A 23954-nucleotide genomic window follows, 5' to 3' on the forward strand; every position below is an offset into this window, starting at 1 on the left:
TTGTGTACAATGTACATTTGTATCTATCCTTTGTAATCATTTGTAACACTTTTCTAAGTTAATTATCATTCACATCCAAATGAAAGATGTAGGCATATGTGGCCATCAATTTGATTAAACGATGTACAAATACATGATACTTTCTTCAGATTCCGGAAGGACGACACCAATGACTATGCCTATGTCACCTGCTGACCTCCATGGGATGTGGTACCCTACAGTCCGTAGAACTCTTGTCACACTTTCCAAACTTTACAGATGTATTGATGTAAGAATATATCATTTTAATTACTCTAAATTTGATTTTTATGTTTTTTGTTTTAAAGCCACTTTTAAGCACTACTTTTGTGCTATATCATGGTGGCCTGTTTTTATTGGTGGGGGAAGGCGTAGTGCCTGGATGAAACCACTGACCTTTGATAAGAAATTAGACAATTCTAGTCAATTAAGATTTGAGTCAAGTGCACCTGCATGAGCATGGTTCGAACTCACAACCTCAGTGTTGACTGGCTAGTGGTTACAGAAGTAACTACTAAGACCACTCCGCCACGAAGGCCCCCAATGACTCTTAATACTGTAAAGCAACTTATTTTCGCGGATACTTTATTTCGCGTTTAACCCTTTCTTGATCACTTTGCGGCTATTTAATTTCGCTACTATCTGATTTTCATTAATGAAGTTTATGAAGGAAAGATCAGAGATTGACATATTTGCGACGATTTATATTCACGTTATTTTTCAAGTCGCGAAAATAAATCGCTCACAAAAATAAGTTGGTTTACAGTAGTTCATCATCATCAAGTAAACTTTATAATTCTTTTATAAATGGTAATGTATGAAGACTTATTGACATTATTTTTTTGGTTTTAAAATATCTCAACAGATGACACAGTCATTAATATTTCTATCTATATATACCTGTCTGTCATATGTCATGTTGTGTTCTGGAAGGAAAGAAATTTTTGTTTTTCAAAAGTCCAGTTACAGTAAATTGGTAATGCTATAGACTTTGATATTATTTTGAATTGCTGAACTTAGAGTTAAAATTGAAAAAATTATGCATTTATTCATACCTGCCAACTTTTCAAAATGCCCATGGGGGTTTTGCGTGCAAGATGGCTCTCATAGTCCTACAAAACCATCAAATATATTTTAATGTTGTTTTTTGGCTTCTTTATACTTTTACAAGCCTATAGCCTTTGTAAAATTAATTGTCTTGTTTAAATTGTGGACACAATTGCTCTTTCAAAATTTCCATTTTGGAGCCTCCATAGGGGAAATCCCCCACAAATAGTGACAGTTGGCAGGTATGTTTATTTCTTTTAATTTATGAATTAAAAAAATTAAAAAAAGTACAGGAACATCATTGAAGAGACATTTGTGGTTGTCCTGTTGAATTCACACACACTTCTGGTTGGTGCTTTTAGTCTTGCATACAGTGTTTGTGTGTAGCCATCATTGTGCAATCTCACGTCGAATTTAGATGTATATATTTGATGAGCTTATATTCTTGGGTAAATAAACATTTACCACACATTCCTATTTAATAATAATATATTACAGAGAACAACATTCCAAGGTCTATCACAAGAGGCACTACAGTCTTGTATAGCATCACTAAAGATTGCCAAGGAAGGAATAATTAAGAGAAAGGTAATGGTATACAAATTGATACTTGAACAATTTTATTGAGAAGACTAACAGCCTTTTTATAACAAATTTATGAAAAACAAATTTGACAGACTTAAACCAAAAACATAAAACATGCTTATTACCGCCAAACACATATCCAGTTTGAATTTGAGAGGGGTCGCTATCACTGTTCTTGATTAATGTACCTTTTAAATGGAAAAATATTACAAAATTTATACACAAAATGAATGCTAATTACCACCATACACAGAACAAGATCTACTGAGGGTAGCATTACTTTTGTTGTTCTTGAGTTATGTCCCTTTAAATTGAAAAGTTGTAGAATTTGATATATGACTAGAGGACACATTCTGCATTTGATTTAAATGTCATGCTCATTAGTATACTAGGATCAAATTACTACAGACTTTACACTGTTGTTGGAAACTTTGTTTTGATAATTTTGTGGTTTACCATTCCTGAGTAATGGGACTGTTTTAATAGTTATGTTTGACACAATATTTATATGCCTACGGGCATTCTTATGAACCTTTTTCTACAGAGCCCTGGCAATTTTATTTCCTTCTGATAAAAATGTCCAATTGATTTGTTTTAGAAATAACTGCACCTTTACCAGACATGTAACTCATGTTTAATCAAATTTAAGCCTTATAGGGTAATTATTTTCTTTTTTATTTGACAGACTAAAACCGATGGTCAGCTGTTTTTGGTTAAACATCTGTTGATTTTACGAGAGCAGATAGCTCCATTTCATGCAGATTTTACTATTAGAGAGACCTCACTTGATTTTAGTAAATTCAAAGGTATTTATTTTAAAAAAAAAGTTCTAGAATTATTCAATTTTTCTAATTTTTGCTTTTTAATTTCTTACCTGTAGTTTTTTTAAGCTAGCTGCCTGTTATCTCAAAATATTTCTAACTTTAGAACATATTTCAACTGGATATTATTTTGTGGGTTGAAAAACTCATCAGATTTGATCTTATATAATCAGTTGGAATATTTGCTTTCAAAGTAGAAACCCCGTTTTTAGATGATCTGTACTTAAGCTTATCAATTGTTTCTATTTATTCTGCAGATAGCATATTTAGCACTTTATCTATAAATATATGGTTATCTAATGAATTAATAAATAAACTTTAACTAATGACCTCAAAATTTTCAAACACTAAAGATGAATGCACATTTATGAACACCTTCACATCAAATATGTTATATGCAAACAATATCACAATAATTTCAAAATATATGAAGTTTTATAGGTAAATTGCATGAATTTTAGCGAATATTATCCATAGTAAATTTAACTATTACATGAGCTTTAGAGTGCAAACTATGTTTTACTGTGGATAGTATTCACAATTATTCATGTGATAATCCTTTTGTTTTATAGTAAATCTTCAAAAACTGTTGTAAACATATATTTGTCACTAAAGACCATGGTGGTTTGAAGATGTGTATGCACTAGTGCAATATAAGAGGGATATTGCATGAATATTGCCATAACTAGTCTTTTATATGACATGAACTTGTGAGTTCAATATATATTCTACAGAATGGTCATTGTATATTAGACACTAGTCACACAGTAAAACTATGATACAAACAATGAAATGAACATTGATTGCTTCTGATCAGCCAATCTTTGAATTAGTGATGCATTTTAATAGCCAATAGCATACTGATAACACATTTTTAAATCATCAGTGATAAATATGCTGAAAAATTATTAAATTCTATACAAAATGAAGATAATTACTATTTGAGAATTTACAAACCAAATTTTAGCAACTTGTGCAAATTGTGCAATTAAAATAATAAAGTGAAAATCAACTGTTGCAAATATGTAAAATTTTGTCCCATATGTACATGTTATAGACCTACATCAAGAAATAAAAAAAATCCTTAAAATGAATCTTCATGATTGAACATGGCTGGATAGGGTTCAAAATAAAGAATTTGCAAAAGATAGTTTGGTTTACAGTATCTACCACTGCACCAAGAGAAATATGATATTTCTCCAATTGAGATTATAAATTTTTAATATAAATTGTCAGGCTTGCCAAATATTATAGATAATTTCACCATGATGCCATTTATAGTATTTCGATATCCTGCGTTAAGTATGCTTAACCATAGAATGAGGTCAATATTCATGCAATACATTCAGTTGCTGCTTTATAACATATTTGTTTTTATTTTATCATAATATATTGTACTAAATTCAGGCCGTTTCTTTTCTTGCTTGACCTGATTTATGTTCTTCATGTAGTGCCCTAAAAAGCTTGCTATGCTGTATTGAATTGGCTCATTGTTATAGGTTGTAGTGTGACTTAAAGTTACCAACTTCTATGTCATTTGGTCTCAGTTGAAGAGATGTCTCTTTGGCCTTCATACCATATCTTCTTAATTTTTTTTTTCAAATTGTTCAAAGACACCCCTCTCCAGTTATTAAAATCTCATGTCCACAGGTTCATAACTCAAACTTAAAAGGCTTAACAGTCAAGAGATGAGAATTGTTGTATTACAAGAGATACAGTGTTGAAACCTGTTTCTTTAACAATTTTTAGACAATAGGAAGGAAATCTTAACATATCTTTCTTTTTTTGATATTCTGGAAAAAATCCCTATTTTAAATCTTTGTGTGTGCCCTCCTTGGGCATTGCCACATTTTTAGCTCACCTGGCTGGAAGGGCCAAGTGAGCTTTTCTCACCACTTGGCGTCTGTCGTCGTCGTCCGTCATCGTCGTCGTCATAAACAATTTACATTTTGAATTTCTTCTAGAGAACCACTGAATGGAATGGAACCAAACATGGCATGAATGTTCCTTATGAGGTGGTGACCAAGTGTTGTTACTTTGTAGCTGATCCATAATCCAAGATGGCCGCCAGCGGGGGACTTATTTTAACATAGGACCCTATGGGAAATGCATACAAATGACTTCTTTTAGAGAACCACTGAATGGAATGAAACCAAACATGGCATGAATGTTCCTTATGAGGTGCTGACCAAGTGTTGTTACTTTGAAGCCGATCCATCATCCAAGATGGCCGCCAGCGGGCGACTTAGTTTAACATAGGACCCTTTGGGAAATGCATACAAATGACTTCTTTTAGAGAACCACTGAATGGAATGAAACCAAACATGGCATGGATGTTCCTTATGAGATACTGTCCAAGTTTTGTTACTTTGTAGTTGATCCATCATCCAAGATGGCCGCCAGCAGGCGACTTAGTTTAACATAGGACCCTATGGGAAATGCATACAAATGACTTCTTTTAGAGAACCACTGAATTGAATGAAACTAAACATGGCATGAATGTTCCTTATTGGGAACTGACCAAGTGTTGTTACTTTGTAGCCGATTCATCATCCAAAATGGCTGCCAGCGGGGAACTTAGTTTAACATAGGACCCTATGGGAAATGCATACAAATGACTTCTTTTAGAGAACCACTGAATGGAATGAAACCAAACATGGCATGACTGTTCCTTGTGAGGTGCTGACTAAGTGTTGTTACTTTGTAGCCGATCCATCATCCAAGATGGCTGCCAGAGGGGAACTAAGTTTAACATAGAACCCTATGGGAAATAGATACAAATATCTTCTTTGAGAGAACCACTGAATGGAATGAAATCAAACATGGCATGAATGTTCCTTGTGAGGTGCTGACTAAGTGTTGTTACTTTGTAACCGATCCATCATCCAAGATGGCTGCCAGCAGGGGACTTAGTTTAACATAGGACCCTATGGGAAATGCATACAAATGACTTCTTTTAGAGAACCACTGAATGGAATGAAACCAAACATGGCATGAATGTTCCTTATGAGGTGCTGACCAAGTGTTGTAACTTTGTAGCCGATCCATTATCCAAGATGGCAGCCAGCGGGGGACTTAGTTTAACATAGTACCCTATGGGAAATGCATACAAAGGATTTCTTTTAGAGAACCACTTAATGGAATGAAACCAAACATGGCATGAATGTTCCTTATGAAGTGCTGATCAAGTGTTGTTACTTTGTTGCTGATCCATCATCCAAGTTGGCTGACAGCGGGGAACTCAGTTTAACATAGGACCCTATAGGAAATATAAACAAATGTCTTCTTTTGAGAACCACTGAATGGAATGAAACCAAACATGGCATGAATGTTCCTTATAAGATGCTGACCAAGTGTTGTTACTTTGTAGCCAATCCATCATCCAAGATGGCCCCCAGTTGGGGACTTTTGAATGAAATTAAACATAGCCTGAATGTGTCCTTCCTTATGAGGTTGTGTTGTTACTTTAAGCCAGATTTTTTATTTTTTATATGATTTCAAAAACCCAAGTAGAATCAGGTGAGCGATACAGGCTCTTGAGAGCCTCTAGTTTATGATGTCACAATATCGAAATCAGATGAAAGCAAGAAAATACGATATCATGATTTAATTTTCATGAAAGATTATGTTTAATAACAATGAACTATTGTGCATTTTTTTCATATATATTTATATCTTAGAAATTTGGTAGATCCCCATTTTCAAATTTTGCATGAACTTTTTTGTGGATACTTAACATAGACTTATATCTTAGCCAAGAAAAATATAAATCATATATTTTCTAATGTCACTAGATCCTAGTTTGCACAGCATTCTAGGTATGTTGAATTATTTTGCTATTGTAGTTGTCTGTCCCAGTACCTTGCATGTTATACTTCAGCTTCTGTGAGTTTAGCTTTTTAGCAATTGACTACCACTAAACTGCCAGTCTGTCAAATAATCAATCATTAGAATAATATGTTCAAGAATATTATTCTCTGTGATAAAACAATGAAAATTTCAGATAAGACAATGGTTGAGACAAAACATTATTATGAATTTCATGTTCGTACTTCTGTACAAAGGTTAAAAAGCTAAATTCACAAAAGTTTTAGAGTTTGTGCCTTCAGAAGAAAATTTTGTAGATGGTGGTAGGTGTATAGCTGTAACACAGCATGTTTTATTATTGTAAATATATTGAAGGAATGGGGAGAAGTTCTAATACTGAAATACTTATACAAGTTAAAGACTTGGATACATGTGTTTTATTGCTTTGAATACTTTATTTAACTTATTTCTCTTTATATAAACTATCTGTGTGTCCTGTTGTTGTTTCATGTTTAGGATGAACTATCAGTGGCTGTTTATATAAATAAGTCTAATTTGTAGAATAGAAAGTTATTTAAATAGAAGTTGTTTTTAAATTAAGCATGAATTCCAGCTTGACTATGGAAAGTTTATTGTTGAATTGATATTATTAATTTCGTTAAAGATTCTTAAACTAGTCATTAATATTTGGTAAGTAGTTGTGCTAAAATTGTTACATCTTGTTTCCTTAAAGATTGTTTTGCTCTTAAAAAATTCCTGTAGGTACTGTCTATTGACTTCGGAATGTTAGCGTATTTAAATTGTTACAGTTCTTTTAAAATATATATACAAGAATTGCATATATGGTAAGTGAAGTAAAATCCTTTCAATTTTGCTTCAAAAGGATGAAATTGAATCATTTTCCTTTCAGTTTTAAATTTGATATGCTGTGTTTTTCTTAATTCAGATGCAGCCTATGGATTGATGCACAGCAAGTCAAAACTATTCCAGCTTAACAGTAATAATGCAGTTCTACAATTTATTTTAGAGGTATGATGATTATGATACTCTCACTCTAGGAGTCTATGAGTAGGGGTTAGTTGCGTTCACCTTGTCTGTCCATCTGTGACAAATATTTCTGTCACACTTTTCTCAGGTATTACTAATCAGAATTACTTATGTGGTTCACTGCTTTACAATGATGTTTTATGTGACCACTTTTCAGATCTATAGGTCACCTTTTTCCTGTATAGATCTGTATACAGATACTTTGAATTTTTCAATAGGCAGAATTTTTTGTTGCACATTTCTACAGGACAGTTCTACTAATCAGGATGACTTTATATTTGGTTAACAGCTTTGCAGCCATAATTTGTAAAGTGAGAGCACTTTTATAGTCTGTCAGACACCTATGTCCTGTTTTCTAACATGTCAAAAAGCTTAATTAGATATTTAAAAGATATTATGTTGCGCCTTTTCTCACCAGAGTGATTTTTATAGAAGAAGGGAAGAAGTATTTTAGCATTATAAAAAATATCCTCAAATCTTACATTAAGATGTGAAGTTTTGTTTTCTCAGATACCTTTTAATTTTTTTTTTCCAATCATGTACAAATTTTATGAAACATACTGACCAATTTGGAAAACATGGTTGATGTTATTGAATATTGAAACTTGTGCAGTAATGATAAACAGAATAATTAAGTTATAAATCATGAAGCCCATGAAAAAGATATATGACAAATGGATGAAAATATTATCAAATAAATTTGGAAAACTAAAGTAAGATAGTTGCTTATAGTAAATACAGGGCATAAGTTAAGAGAAGTCAACCTCTAGTTTCAAATGTTCATCGGTTGTCATTTTGGTTTTATCTGGTTTTGTCTATCAAGCTTTGTAAACAGAAAAGTTTGCAATCAAGCTTTTGCTTTTAACATGTGATAGTTCTTTACATTAATTTTGCCCGATAATAGAAATTAAAACAAAACATATCAATTAGTATTTAAAGAAATGAAATTCATAACAAATAAACTGATGTGTGGATATTTACCTATATTATTTATCCACTATGCAATAAGGGAATAGTAAAGGTGAGTTGAGGGACTGGTATTTAACTTCCATGTAGTTTGGGAAACCTAAACATCTAGTCTATTTAATGTTTCTTATTAAAGATATGATATATACTTTGGTGAAACTTTTACTTGTGGCAAGCTATACAAAACATAGCTTCTTACTCGTACCTTGTTTAAATTTATGCTTTTGGATCACTCTCACTGCTTATAATTTTTCTTTTAAATTTAGAACTTTTTGTAGATGTAATCTGTGGGAGTAAAAGTTGTGCACCATATTGATTCTCAGATTTAAAGACTCTTGACTCAAGGTTCATGATCATGTGGTTCAAACATTACTGATACAATGAAATTAGCCAGTACTGGTTAGGTGTGTTAAGGGGGTGGTTGGCTTTGGTCATTTACTGCAGGGCCTCCACATGTTTCACCAATATTGAATGGTTCAGTCAAATCTTATGCTGTAATGCTGTCTGGTTCTGTTTTTCCCAGACAGATTTTTTTCTTGTTTTCAAAATTCCAATAGGGAACATACTTTATATAATTGTTTAAATTAACCAATTTTTCAAGACGTTTGAGCCATCAGATTTATTCTGTTGTTTTGCATCTCCCTGACAGTTAAAACATTCTCTGAAAGCTTCAAGAAAGTTGGATTCGATGTCTTCAGATATGCTTTGATACCACCAAAGCTATAACAAATTCAAACCTCTTAATTGATGCAATAAAATTCATGAACCTATCAGTTTGTACCAGTACCGGTATATTTTTAATGATAAGTAGTAGAAGTTTAATACAGTAGCAATGAGATAAATTTCAATAATATATCGTTAATATTTTTCAATTATCAAAAATGTGACCAGATGATGTGCATGTCAAGGGTGATATGTATACAGAGCTATACCCTTGAGTTTGTTGCACATGTGCCCCCTAGTATATTTTAAATTGACCTCACTGAACTGGCAAATGCAATAATAAAATAATAGTTTGATAAATTGTATTTTGTACAGAAATATAGGAGATTAAAAGCAAGTATATAAAATTTTATTGTTGTATTATAAATATGATGCATATATGTCTATAAAATTAAACTGATTATGTTATGTCTTTTTCAAACATCTTTCTCTGTAAACATATTTTGTGTGTGTCTACAATACATTACAGGTACATCCTTTCTGTTCTTACCTAAAGTATTTCAGATAGTAAGATCTTTAAGAAAATTATGGCCACAGATAAGCTAATGAAATCAAAAACAAACTTTGCAGATAGGAACATTAATAAGATACTATGCTGGTTTTCTCATACCGTACAAAATTTTTAAATGCTGCATTGCAGATGAGTTTACTTAGATAAGAAGTGTTTTCATTAAATAAGTAACAGCTCAAAACCATCAAATAGTTAGTTTTAGAGAGTTCTTTATGTTGGTTTTCCTATTTTTTTTATTATGACACCAACTGATGATAAAGTTTGTATTTTTTGGCAATAGATGGTATCAGCTCTAGATTGATTTTTAAAAAATCCAAAATCCATGAGAATAGTTAACGTGTGTGAGTTTTTCTGGTTACCATCCTTTTTTCAAAATATATATGGCCTAGCCCTTCTATCCTTAGGGAGTTACCAAGATTCAAAATTTTGGAGATATATCTTGGAAGCTGTGCATGTACATGTATATATATATAATTTTAAATCGTCATTTGTATGCATAGATATTATATCAACAGTTTCAACACTATATTTTTATAAACAATACAGAGGAAAAGTTTATTTTGATGTTTTTGTTTTTTTAATATCTTTGTGATTGCTGTAATTTGGAGTTGAAGTAATCATGATTATTAAGGATGGAGATTCACAATAAAATTCAAGCGCTAAAAGGATATCTTTGGTTAGATCTTTACATTGATGAACAAACAAATCAAACCATTTGGATCAATTACAGCTGCTGACAAATAAAATTTACAACATATGCAAATTTGTTGTAGGGAACACCACAAGTGACAGAATATTTTGTCGATTCCAAACGTGACGTGGACCAAGAACTGAAGAAAACTTGTGAGGAATATATACACCATGTGACTGAGTTGTTCATTTCACCATTGCAAATGTTTTTATCAAGGGTAAGCATAACAATTATCATACAGTCTGCTTCATGAAGCAATCACTTGCTACATATAGTAATCATTTCTAAATGATTTTGTAGTTTCATAAAGTAAATTTAGAAATTATTGCATGCATTTATTATTGCAATTTTGTCATTTTAGACTCCAATGTGATTTAAATTTTTGCAGTTTTGGAAAAATCCTGTTTTATTCATTTGAAAATTTTCGAAATATGAGTTTAAATTATAGAGATTTTAACTCGTTTTATGTTCTCAATAATTTCAGAATTTTCAGTAGTAAATTATGAATTTTTCTATTTCTGTACAAACTTTTGATTGTTGAGTCTTATTAGTAAGGTCTGTAAAGATTTCTTGTTCTAATGGTAGTACACTTTATTAATTAATAATATAAATGTTACAGGCAAATGTAGTTATCAGTATGAAAAGTGAAGAAAATATCAAGAGTGTGTCACTTAGTTCTCAGCCATTTGCTACGCCTGAAAAAATCCATGATATTGTGGCAGAGACTTACAAAAATATGAAGACGCAGCTGGTCAGTGTTCACAGAAGCATGGCACTTTACCTGGCTAATAGGGATACAGAGGTCATTCTGTTCAGACCTGTCAAGGTAAATGACATAGTTTATATTAAGTTCCTTTGTCTACAAGGACGTTTTTGGTCATTATTAAATATATCATTATGACACATATTTCTTTTACCAGTTTGGCCCTTCTTATGTGTTAAAATTTTACTAATAGTCATTTTGATTTTACTGAAATCTCAGTTTGCATTTATTTATTTTTTTGGCATTCTAATATTTTGTAGAAGTAAGATGTCTGATAACCTGTCATTCAACAATAATTTGATACAGATAAATATAGAAAGAAAATAGTCAAAAGTTCAAAAAAATATCTATTAGATTTATTTTCAAGCATTATTATATAACTAATTATATCGAACATGGAAAGAAAATATTGAACCAGTTCTCAAGAATCGCACATTCAGTTTAAATACTATAAATTTAATATTCAAAAATTGCATGAATAAAGATGATTGTTGACATGGTTGAAAGATATTTTTTTCTTTAGGTAAATATCCAAAACAGCTTTCAGCAACTTTATAAAATACTGGATGAATATTATACAGAGGAAGATCAACAAATAGTGGCAACTCCAAGTATTGAGCAGGTAAACATTATTAGGATCATTATGTCATGTGGGGGAAAAACAGATTTTGTAACATGATTTTCAGTTGTTTTTTATATAACAACACTATGCTTGTATATGGCTAGGTTTTGAGGATTACATATCTATTGATAATATTTCATATGACCATTACATTTTTATACTCCAGTGATCAGATGCAATATTCAAAGTTAGGTCTGTTCCCCAGTTACTATGCATTACAAGGTCTGTTCCCCAGTTACTATGCATTACAAGGTCTGTTCCCCAGTTACTATGCATTACAAGGTCTGTTCCCCAGTTACTATGCATTACAAGGTCTGTTCCCCAGTTACTAAGCATGACCGACAAGACATTTTCTTATGACTGACCTGTGTACTTTAGGTCATTCTGTACACATTCTATCACACATCTAGCACAACAATTTGAGTTGAACACTGGCAAGGTAATTCGGTTTCTTGAGTACTGTTGCAAAAGTACTCCATTGACAAGAATAGATCATTTCAATAGATAAAAACAAAATATAAGGATACATCATAACTGATCCTCTGTGGGTGTTGTTTTTTCATTGCTGCAGATTGGATGGTCATGATTCCAAATCTTTTTGATTTCAGTATGATACTGATCAATGCTGGTCATCTAATAGATATTATAAATACATACAAAACAAGTCAACTTGGTTGTTGTTTATTGGTGTTGTTCATAAGTGTTTCTTGTTTCTCTTTTTATGCCCCACCTACAATAGTTTTTGGTTAAGGTAGTTTTTGATGAAGTTGAAGCCCAATCAACTTGAAACTTAGTACACATGTTCCCTATGATATGATCTTTCTATTTTTAATGCTAAATTAGAGTTTTTACCCCAATTTCACGGTCCACTGAACATACAATATGATAGTGCAAGTGGGGCATCCATGTACTGGTGACACATTCTTGTTTTTATATAGGTTAGCAGAGCTCCAGATAAGAATTCACAAATTGGGGTTTTTACCCACCATTTTCTTAAATAATTGGGTGATAAAGTTTTTTAATTGCATTATCAATTCCAATTCACCCCTCAGGTTAATATCAAATTGGGTTTTTCACCACCAACCTCTTTAATGAATTGGGTTTTTTCATCGACACAATATTGAATATTTAAGCAATATCAACCCCAATTGTTTTCCATCTGAAATATGTTTCTTTCTTTGTTTAGCTGTTTTATTTGGTTTGGGGTTATGGTTAGGGTTATTTGCTAGCTGTTTTATTTGGTTTATTCACTGAGGAGCAGTTGAAGGTTTAAATTGTGTCCCGTTTCAAACATTTTGCCAGTTTTGTATTTTCTCACAAAAAATGGATATGTGTATTCACAGGCACTCGTCCTGTACCTTCATTTAATAAATTCTGAACCAGTGCCTGTGTGCATGGTAATGTGTATTTATTAGTTTACCGTAAAATGAATAAAAAATAGTATATAAACTCTAATTATACTTGAATAATTGTGTTTTATTCAATTTACATAAATCTGGGTTTAGTTGTCTTTTATTTAGAACTTTTGGTTTCTGATGCTTTATCATTTCATAATTGATTTGGCCTTTCACTTTTTTCAACTGATTTCGATTTTGATGAAACCCCGTGTTTATTAGCAATGTTCTCGTTATGGTACGCACACACGCCCGTGCATTTGATGGACGCTTTCTAAAACCACTGGCTGAGTCTTGTTATCATCATAACTTTCCCTCAGCTTTTAAAAAGAAGCCGAAAACATGCTTCTATTCACTATTTTTACCGGACATTCACTTTCGTTTTAATTCAATGTATGTTATGATAAATCCCGAGCAATGCGAAAAAAATATGACTACATGACACACGCTAATTAGATAAACACCGAGAAAGATCGAAATGTTTACAAAAACACGTGTACCTATTGAGCAAGGGAAAACTCAAACAGGGACCCATTTCAGGTACTTGATGCAGGGATCTATTTTTAGAACGACAGGAAATTTCCAATTATAAATATTATAAAAATAGTTTATGCGACGACTTTAAACAGATAAGGGTAAATAACGCAAACGGTAGTCAATAAAAGGGTTGAGAACTCATGGTTTTGGCATATAATTGGGTTTTCCGTTGAATTAATTGGGTTGTTGAACCCTGCAATGGACAATTGCATTGGGTTTTCTAATATTTGTAATGCGTGATCACGCAAATACGCAGCTTATCTGGAGCTCTGGGTTAGACCATTGGTATGTCTGTTTGAAATCTTTTACACTATTCATTTTTGGGCCAACAGTTTGCTGTTTGTTGTGACTCAAGACTGTGTTAAAGGCTGTACTTCAATCTGTAGTTGTTAACTTTTTATACGCCCGTCAAAATTTTGACGAGATGTATTATGGTATACAAATGTCCAGTGTCCGTCCGTCTGTCTGTCGGTAGTACCGTTTGTCTGTCCGGCATAAACATGTCGCACCGTAACTTGAGAACAATTATCCAAATTTCATGAAACTTAACATAGTTGTTTCTTATGATGTTCAAATGATCTGTATACTTTTTGGTGAAAATTAGATTAAAACTTTTTGAGTTACAGCACTTTGTAACTAAAACAGGGGTGTGTTTTTTTCACATATCGCACAGTATCTCAAAAACAATTCTTTATTATGGCTTAAAACTTTAAACACTTCTTAGTTATATTAATCTTAATATCTGTATACTTTTTGGTGATGATTCAAAATTTTATATTTGAGTTATTGAGTATTTTGTTAAAAAGGGGGAGGTTTTTTTTACATGTCGCACCATATCTCAAAAATAATTTATGATTATTGCTTAAAACTTTACACACTTCTTTGTTATATTAATCTAAAGATCTGTATACTTTTTGGTGATGATTCAAAACTTTATTTTGGAGTTATTGAGTATTTTGTTAAACAGGGGATTATATTTTTACATATCGCGCCGTATCTCAAAAATAATTAATGATTATTGCTTAAAACTTTACACACTTCTTTGTTATATTAATCTAAAGATCTGTATACTTTTTGGTTTTGATTCAAAATTTGATTTAGTGATATTTATTTTTTGGTAAAAAAAAAAACAGGGTTGGGGGTTTCACATTTCCCGCTGTGTCTCAAAAACAATATATGGTTATTGCTTAAAACTTTCTCCGAAACTATTTATGATTATTGCATAAAACTTCCACACAAGACGGCGGGCATATCATGCGCTCATGGCGCAGCTGTTTATTATACATTGTTACAAGAATGGAGAGCTTTCTCATTGGCACTCATAACACATCTTTTTATTTATATGTAAAGTATACTGTAAACCAACTTATTTTCGTGGATACTTTATTTTGCGTTTAGCCCTTTCGAGTCCATTTCGCGGCAATTGAATTTCGCGATTTTCTAATTACCTGGAGGTAGTTAAATGAGGAAAGATCCAAGATTTACATATTTGCGACGATTTAAATTCGCCTTATTTTTCTACTTGCGAAAGTCGAGAAAATAAATCGCTCGTGAAAATTAGTAGGTTTACAGTATATTATAGATTAGATATTATTGACTGCTTATCTAGATCACTGGCCTTTCTTGTTTTAATATTATGTTCTTTATTTCTTTTTCAGATAAATCTCCTGCTTTCAACTTCAGCCAAGAATTAGAATTTCTAGAAGAGGGATAATATAACTGTGATACTGTATTGATTTATTTATATATGGAGCTAATAATGAGGTTCATTCTGAGATAATTTATTTATATATGGAGCTAATAATGAGGTTCATTCTGAGATAATTTATTTATATATGGAGCTAATAATGAGGTTCATTCTGAGATAATTTATTTATATATGGAGCTAATAATGAGGTTCATTCTGAGATAATTTATTTATATATGGAGCTAATAATGAGGTTCATTCTGAGATAATTTATTTATATATGGAGCTAATAATGAGGTTCATTCTGAGATAATTTATTTATATATGGTGTTTATATGTACATGAATTAAAGTGAGGTTTATTATGAGATATTTCTTTGTTGTCTAAATCATGAATGAAATAAATATGAAATATTATAAATAACATTATTGTTTTTCAAAACTAGTCCTGCTCTAATTAATCATTAGAATATTGCAAAAATTACATTTTGTTACAGATCTGTTCCTCTGACAGGGTTCATCTGACTGACCAAGTTTAACTGGTTCAATTGCTTTGCATATATATATCTTTATTCTCACAAACCAAATTACAAAGGTATAGAGATAATTACAGGTATACATATTTCAATACAATTACATAAATGAATAATGTACGAAAGTAGATAGAGGCTTTCACAATTGCATGATAAGTTAGGTTTGTCTCAATCACTTTTGATTAATAAGTCAACTGTATAATTATGTATGTAGAATGATTGTTATGAATACTTTTCATTCGAATAAGGTACATTTGACATTGACCACTTTCTCATAATTCTTTGATGAGCATGTAATTTTGTAATTTTTTAGGTCACTGTAAAAATAGGTGGACTAAACCAAATGGACAATCATAAACTGTAAACAAAGGAAAATCAAACAATAATATTTTTAAGGCTAAAAATGTCCTCGAAACACTACACAGAAAAAAGAAGAGAGAGCAAAATGAATGCCCCTAATATCTGAGGAAATAAAAGATTTGAGCAATAAAATGCCACTTATATCAGAGTAAACTACAAATTTAGCAACATGAATGCCACCAATACCAGATTGTGCAAAATGAATGCCACTTATATCTAAGTAAACTACAAATTGAGCAATATTCATGCCACTTAATTCTGGGTAAACTATAGAATGAGCAACATAAATGCCACTGATACATGAGGAAGAATTCTGGTGCTCTGGAAGGGTCAGCAGCTCTGGCATCACTGATTACAATAACAGTATCACCCCTGATAAAATCCATATAAGAGTCATTTATAGTGAAAAAGCATCAAAATAGTGATAAGAGTGCAAACTATACACAGAGGAAAATCAAACAATACAATTGTAAAAGTGTAAATGCCACGACAAAACTACACAGAAGACTATAAATAGAGCAACATGAATGCCATTAATTTCTGGGTAAACTACAGAATGAGCAACATGCATGCCACAGATACCAGATTGAGTAAAATTATTTTTTTCACTTTATATCTGAATTGACTACAGATTGAGCAACATGAATGCCTATAACATCTGAGTAAACTACAGATTGAGCAACATGAACGCCACAAACATCTGAGTAAACTACAGATTGAGCAACATGAAAACATGAATGCCACTAACATCTGAGTAAACTACAGATTAAGTAACATGAATGCCACTAACATCTGGGTAAACTACATATTAAGCAACATGCATGCCACTGATACCAGATTGAGCAAAATGAATGCCATTTATATTTGAGTAAACTAGATGGATAAATATGAATGCCCCTAATTTCAGAGTACCCTACAATTTGAGCAACATAAATGCCACTTAATTCTGAGTAAACTTGAATTGGCAACATGAATACCACTCATATCTGAATTAACTACAGAAACTAATGCGAGGTTTTTATTATTGCGAAAAATCTGAGTAGTAAACGCTATAATTTAAACTCACATTTTGTAATATTTTATATGAATTTAACAGGATTTTTCTCAAAATCGTAAAAAAATAAAAATCGCATTTAAGTCTAAGATGACAAAATCGCAATAATAAATGCACACAATAATTTCTGAATTTACAGTATCTGATTAACCAGATAGAGCAACACAAATACCATTAACATCTCAGTTAACTACAGAATGAGCTACACAAATGCCACTGATACCAGATTGGGCAAAATGAATCATATTGCCACTCAGTAAACTACAGATTGGGCAATATGTACATGCCACTCATATCTGAATTAACTACAGATTGAGCATCATTATGTCACTAACATCTGAGTAAACTATAGATTTAGCAACATGAATGCCACTGATTCCAGATTGAGCAAAATGAATGCCATTTATATCTGAGTAAACTAGATAGAGCAACACAAATACCACTTAAATATGAGCAAACTGCGGTTTGAGTGTCATATATGCTAACTAATTTCAGAGTAAACTACAATTTGAGCAACATAAATGCCACTAAATTCTGAGTAAACTATAATATGAGCAACATGAATGCCACTCATATCAGAATAAACTACAGATTGAGTGAACAACATGAAGCCACTCATACCAGATTGAGCAAAATACATGCCGCTAATATCTGAGTAAATTATAGTTTTGGCAACATGAATGCCACTAATTTCAGAATAAACTTTAATTTGAGCAACTTGAACGCAATTTAAATCTGAGTAAACTACAGAATGAGCTACATAAAATTGAGAATGGAAATGGGGAGTGTGTCAAAGAGACAGCAACCTCATCGACCATAGGGCAGACAATAGCTGAAGGCCACCAATGGATCTTCAATGCAGTGAGAAACTCATGTACCCGGAGGAGTCCTTCGGCTGGCTTCTTAACAAATATGTATACTAGCTCAGTGATGATTGACGTCATACTAAACTCCGAATTATACAAAAGAAACTAAAACTAAAAAATCATACAAGACTAACAAAGTCAAGAGGCTCCTGACTTGGGATAGACGCAAACATGAATGACTCTTATTTCTTAAAACTATATATTGAGCAAAATGAATGCCACTGATACCAGATTTAGTAACATAAATGCCGCTTATTTCTGAGAGAACTACAGAATGAGCGAAAGGACTGCTCCTTATATCTGAGTAACGAATGCCACTTACATCTGAGTAAACTACAGTTTGAGCAACATTAATGCCACTCATTTCAGAGTAACCTGCAATTTGAGCAACATGAATAGCACTAAATTCTGAGTAAAGTAGAATGAGCATCACGAATGCCACTTAATTCTGAGTAAACAACAGATTAAGCAACACGAATCTCACTATTTTCTGAGTTACCTACAGATTGAGCAATTTGAATGCCAGTGTCACCAGATTGAGCAAAATTAATGCCACTAGTTTCACAGTAAACTACTGTACAGATTGGACGATATGTATGCCACTTATGTCTGCATTCACTACAGATTGAGCAATATGAATGCCACTATTATCTGAGTAAACTGCAAAGTCAGTAACATGAATGCCGCTAATTTTTGAGTAAACTATAGATTGAGCAGCATGAATGCCACTGATACCTTAAGTTTACCTTAGATTGAGCAACACGAATGCCGCTAATTTTCGAGTAAACTACAGATTGAGCAATATGAATACCACTGATAACTTGAGTAAACTACAGATTGAGCAATATGAATGCCACTGATAACTTAAGTAAACTATAGATTGAGCAATACAAATGCCACTAATAACTTAAGTTAACTATAGATTGAGCAATATAAATGCCACTGATAACTTAAGTAAACTATAGATTGAGCAATACAAATGCCACTGATAACTTAAGTAAACTATAGATTGAGCAATACAAATGCCACTGATAACTTAAGTAAACTATAGATTGAGCAATATAAATGCCACTGATAACTTAAGTAAACTATAGATTGAGCAATATAAATGCCACTGATAACTTAAGTAAACTATAGATTGAGCAATATAAATACCACTGATAACTTAAGTAAACTAAAAATTGAGCAATATAAATGCCACTGATAACTTAAGTAAACTACAGATTGAGCAACATGAACACCACTTATATCAGAGTAAATATAGATTGTCTGAGTAACACATTTCTCCAATACCAATGAACAGAATATGATAAAATCTGGTCTGCAGCAAGTTTTAATATTTCTAGATGATATGTGTTCCTTCAATAACTACAGGTAATAGGGCAACGACATTTTGAGAAGAAAAAAATGATAGTGAGGAGAATATGTATATTATACATCTATCATGTGACCTCATTTTTCTCGCAAAATTTGTCAAGTTTTATTTTCAATTGGAGAAAGGTGTCTCTATCACAATGTCACTGTATATTACTGGACCAACAACACCAAGTACTAGTACTAGTATGTGGAGAGGTTGATATGAGTATGTGACATCCATTATATATCATTATTAGCTTTGCTATCGTCAATTAAGGATTTTTTTTTTAATTTAACATATCTAACTCTATACCCATATTTCAGAAACTTCCAATTTTGGCCGATACTAGTATGTAAGAGATGCCATATTTGAGTTGCCAAATCTTTTAAACCTACGGTTCAAATCTTTTTAAATTTTTACAAGATGTTTAAGTTGGCCTAGTTTATCAATGAAAAAAAAAATAAGAAAAATTAAACGACAGGATTTTTTGGGGGTATAGTGTTGGTTATCCCCTTAACTTCAATTTCAAATTCTTACTAATTATTTATTATACATTATATACTGACCGACTTTAGAAATATTCATACATAATGTGGCGGGGTTAAACATGTAAGCTGGGACAGTGGTATAACAGTACACATAAAAACGAACTACAGTGTTTATATATCTCAACATGTACGATTCGCTCGTGTATGTAACAATGTTTTAGATTTTAACGAGAGAAATTTATGTGTATTACTGAAAAATTATTACACCAGGGTTTTCGATATCACAAATTAGTCAAAACATTTACTAAATTTATCATCGGTATAAGGACATCATTCGTAAATATAGCTCAACATGCAGACTTCTTATACGTTCAGGTATTTCACATTCATTGTTTTATGGAAATATTCTTTATAAAGCACAAAGGTGTCAGTATTCACCTCAGAAACTAACAAAACCTTTGAATAGACTTATTAAGAAGGGATATAGTTACGATACTGTTGTCAGGTCATTAAAGATTGCATATTTTGGCGTTGATATTGATACACTTATAGGGTCTTTGCATCGGAACTAAACACATTTAATCAAAAACCAGTTGTTGGCATGACACGTGTTATGTTCTTCTCATATATGTTATGATGGTATGATACTAAACCCCTAACGGGAAGGATTGTGTCTGACGTTCATAGGATGAAATCATAATCTTTCAGTCAGTTTTATTGAAGTCTGGAGCTGGCATGTCAGTTAACTGCTAGTAGTCTGTTGTTATTTATGTATTATTGTCATTTTGTTTATTTTCTTTGGTTACATCTTCTGACATCAGACTCGGACTTCTCTTGAACTGAATTTTAATGTGCGTTTACTTTTCTTTTTCTACATTGGCTAGAGGTATAGGGGTAGGGTTGAGATCTCACAAACATGTTTAACCCCGCCGCATTTTTGCAACTGTCCCAAGTCAGAACCTCTGTTAGTCTTGTATTATTTTAATTTTAGTTTCTTGTGTATAATTTGGAAATTAGTATGGCGTTCATTATCACTGAACTAGTATATATTTCAACGGTTTAGGGGCCAGCTGAAGGACGTCTCCGGGTGCGGGAATATCTCGCTACAATGAAGACCTGTTGGTGACATTCTGCTGGTTTTTTTTCTATGGTTGGGTTGTTTCCATTCTCAATTTTATATAAATCAGTTGAATAAGGCTTAACTCATCAGATGAACAAAAATACAAGTAGACATGATCACCCATGGCCGGGTACTTGTACATCCCAACAAACAGACACTAGGAACAGATCTGATAGTACTCGCAGTAATCAGCTAGTTCAATGCCACTAAATATTTAGGACTTACTAAAGTCGCTTAACTTTTTGAATAGTAGTGTAACGCCTGTCTTTCTCATTGGGTGTGTGTTCCGCCTTTGTAATAGTGTGTACATATAGAAAAGCGTTTAATCTTTTCAAAACTGTATAATTAGGATGACTAGCAGAAGTTAACCGATGTTCAAATCTAGTTACTAGTTATGGAATTTAAGTAAATAGACTTAAATTCAGTTATCGAAACAAAATTGAATGAATCGAATTCATTCGATAAGGAGCGAGAGTACATGGGTTCGTCGACCAGATAAACGCCTCCTGTTTTATCAAAATAAGAAGATGCAGCGTGTTTGACAATAACTCTTGACATGAGACCAAACGACAAAGACATAAACGATCATTTAAAACTATAGGTCATCGCACTACCTTCGTCTATCAGCAAAGCTCGTACCGCATTGCCCCGAAATGGTCAATGTTAACTAATTCAAACGAGAAAAGTAACGGACTAAATCATGTTTAAGTCAATGAATGAAAAACAAATATGTTATACATGCAGCAACAAACAACAACACCTGAATTACAAGGTCTTGTCTTTGGACATGCTCATACATAATGTGGCGGTGTTAAACTAGTTTGAAGGCGCCAAGCCTCCCTATCCCGGGACAGTGGTGTAATAATACAACATGAGAACTATACAAATCAGTATAAACATTAAAAAGGCTATTTGGTACCAGGAAAACGTTTAATCCCTCTGCAATCATTCAAATACATTTTAATATTGTTTTTGTGTCCTTTCAATGAAAGCATATCTAAAAATGTTTTTGGCCTTTTATCTAAAATATTGCTATGCGTACAAGCATAAAAAACACATACTTGCATGCGCGACGCCTTTTCGTTTTACTTAAAATTGCGCAGGCTATGCATTTTGTTTAATGGTGAAAAATGTTCTATGATAGATATGATTTTGTCAGACAATTTTCTTTTTTGATGTGATTCTCATAATATGCCAAAAAATCTGTATATTTAAGAGAGTGTGAGTTTTACTCTTAACAGACGTATAACCAACCCGATTAACAGACCCTCCGCCGATATAGCCGCATACTCAATATAGATTAACCGACCTATCTCTTGGTTAGCCGAGTATCGGTCGTGGTTTTGCTTCTTCATACTTTTGCAAGCCTGTAGCATTGTAATATTAATTGTTTTAAAATTGTGGACAGAATTGCTTTTTCAAAATTTCCATTTGGGATCCTTCATGGGGGAAATTCCCCGTAAATAGCGATAGTTGGCAGGTATGTTGTTTATGTTACTTATATGAGTTTCTCGTTTCTCTTTTTTGTTTATAAAATTAGACCGGTCGTTTGTTTTCTTGTTTGAATGGTTTTACACTAGTAATTTTGGGGCCCTTTATAGCTTGTTGTTCGGTGTGAGCCAAGGCTCCGTGTTGAAGGCCGTACCTTGACATATAATGGTTATTTGGATGGAGAGTTGTCTCATTGGCACTCATACCACATCTTCAGGCCTTTCTCTATTTACTCATCAGATAAATATAAATAGAAATACATCGGTTAACAAAATACAGGGTGGAAGTTGCAGGGTGCTTATATATAGATCTCCACAACAAAAAGACAGTATTTGCAGTTATTGACAAATAGTTTGAAGTCAATAACAAAAAGTCATGCATGCTAAGTCTAAAATATCAATCAGTACACATCTAACATTCAATGGATTTAGTGAAAAGACGTCACTAATAGTAAGAGTAAAACCTGACCTTGTACATTGCCAAGATACAGGTTATCGACAGATAGTAGCTCTAGTCATGGATGTGCTTATGTATATTAAAATAATATTTAGTTTGATTTTAATTTAGCGATAACAAAACTCAATAGAAATGCCAAAAATAATAATGTTCCAAGAAATTGTAACCTTTTAGCGTTCAAATGTACATTTATTTAAAGTAAAGGATCGATAAGTAACGTTTCTAAATTCCCAGCTGTTATGGCAGGTGATTGCTATGCGAATTCACACTCAGTCAAAATGTCAACTGGACAATCGCGAAGAGGATAAAATCGGAAAAATTACAGATTTACGCGAAAACATGTTGCCAATGAGTTGATACACCACACATCTTATCATTATCAGTCAACCTATTCGTAATGGCAACCGTAAAACTTATGTAGCCGTTATTTTTCATTACCCTAATGGCTTTTAAGTATAAGGAGCACCTGATAATAAATTAGGACTAGTGCAAACATCGGCAAGCCTTAGCGTAACATATTTTGCTGAGCTAAGTTAACGTCATACGACTAGGTAAGTACTACTAGAACAGGAGAAGGACCGGTCACGTGTACCGGTGACACCACCTAGATCTGCCTCAGATATTTGCCACTGGATGTAATGCGGCAAACTGAAATTAATCATATTTAATTCGTTGTGATTTTGGGCCCTTACCATTTACAATTGAAATAAGTTTTATGAATTATAAATGAAAGTGATTTTCAAACTTTTCTTTACGATATACATGTAACCATAAAATGCGTTTTATAGGCAGCTAATTATATTGAATACTGGTAAGGAAAATTTGTGTTTATTTTTTTTATTTTTTTTCACATTTAGCCTGGACACTCCGGATAAGTTTACGTCATTCGACTAGGTAAGTACTACTAGAATAGGAGGAGGACCGGCCACATGTACCGGCGACACCACCTGTATCTGCCTCAGATATTTGCCACTGGATGTAATGCGGCAAACTCCAATTAATTATATGTCA

General features: G+C 32.6%; 1 protein-coding gene across 2 annotated transcripts in view; it reads left to right on the plus strand.

Moving 5' to 3' along the window:
• The window catches only part of LOC134712318 (conserved oligomeric Golgi complex subunit 3-like), a 30502-nt gene extending 14906 nt beyond the window's left edge, over positions 1-15596 (plus strand). The window contains exons 14-22 of one of the 2 annotated variants that reach the window (XM_063573753.1): positions 150-268; positions 1564-1653; positions 2336-2456; positions 6266-6289; positions 7225-7307; positions 10299-10433; positions 10836-11042; positions 11503-11601; positions 15191-15596. In XM_063573753.1, coding sequence (XP_063429823.1) covers positions 150-268; positions 1564-1653; positions 2336-2456; positions 6266-6289; positions 7225-7307; positions 10299-10433; positions 10836-11042; positions 11503-11601; positions 15191-15226 — 914 coding nt within the window. In that variant the 3' untranslated portion in view covers positions 15227-15596. The remainder of the gene's footprint in view (positions 1-149; positions 269-1563; positions 1654-2335; positions 2457-6265; positions 6290-7224; positions 7308-10298; positions 10434-10835; positions 11043-11502; positions 11602-15190) is intronic. The other variant, XM_063573754.1, reaches the window with a different exon arrangement.
• Positions 15597-23954: the final 8358 nt, after the last annotated feature.

Source organism: Mytilus trossulus, chromosome 3, assembly GCF_036588685.1.
Source record: "Mytilus trossulus isolate FHL-02 chromosome 3, PNRI_Mtr1.1.1.hap1, whole genome shotgun sequence".
Lineage (NCBI taxonomy): Eukaryota > Metazoa > Mollusca > Bivalvia > Mytilida > Mytilidae > Mytilus > Mytilus trossulus.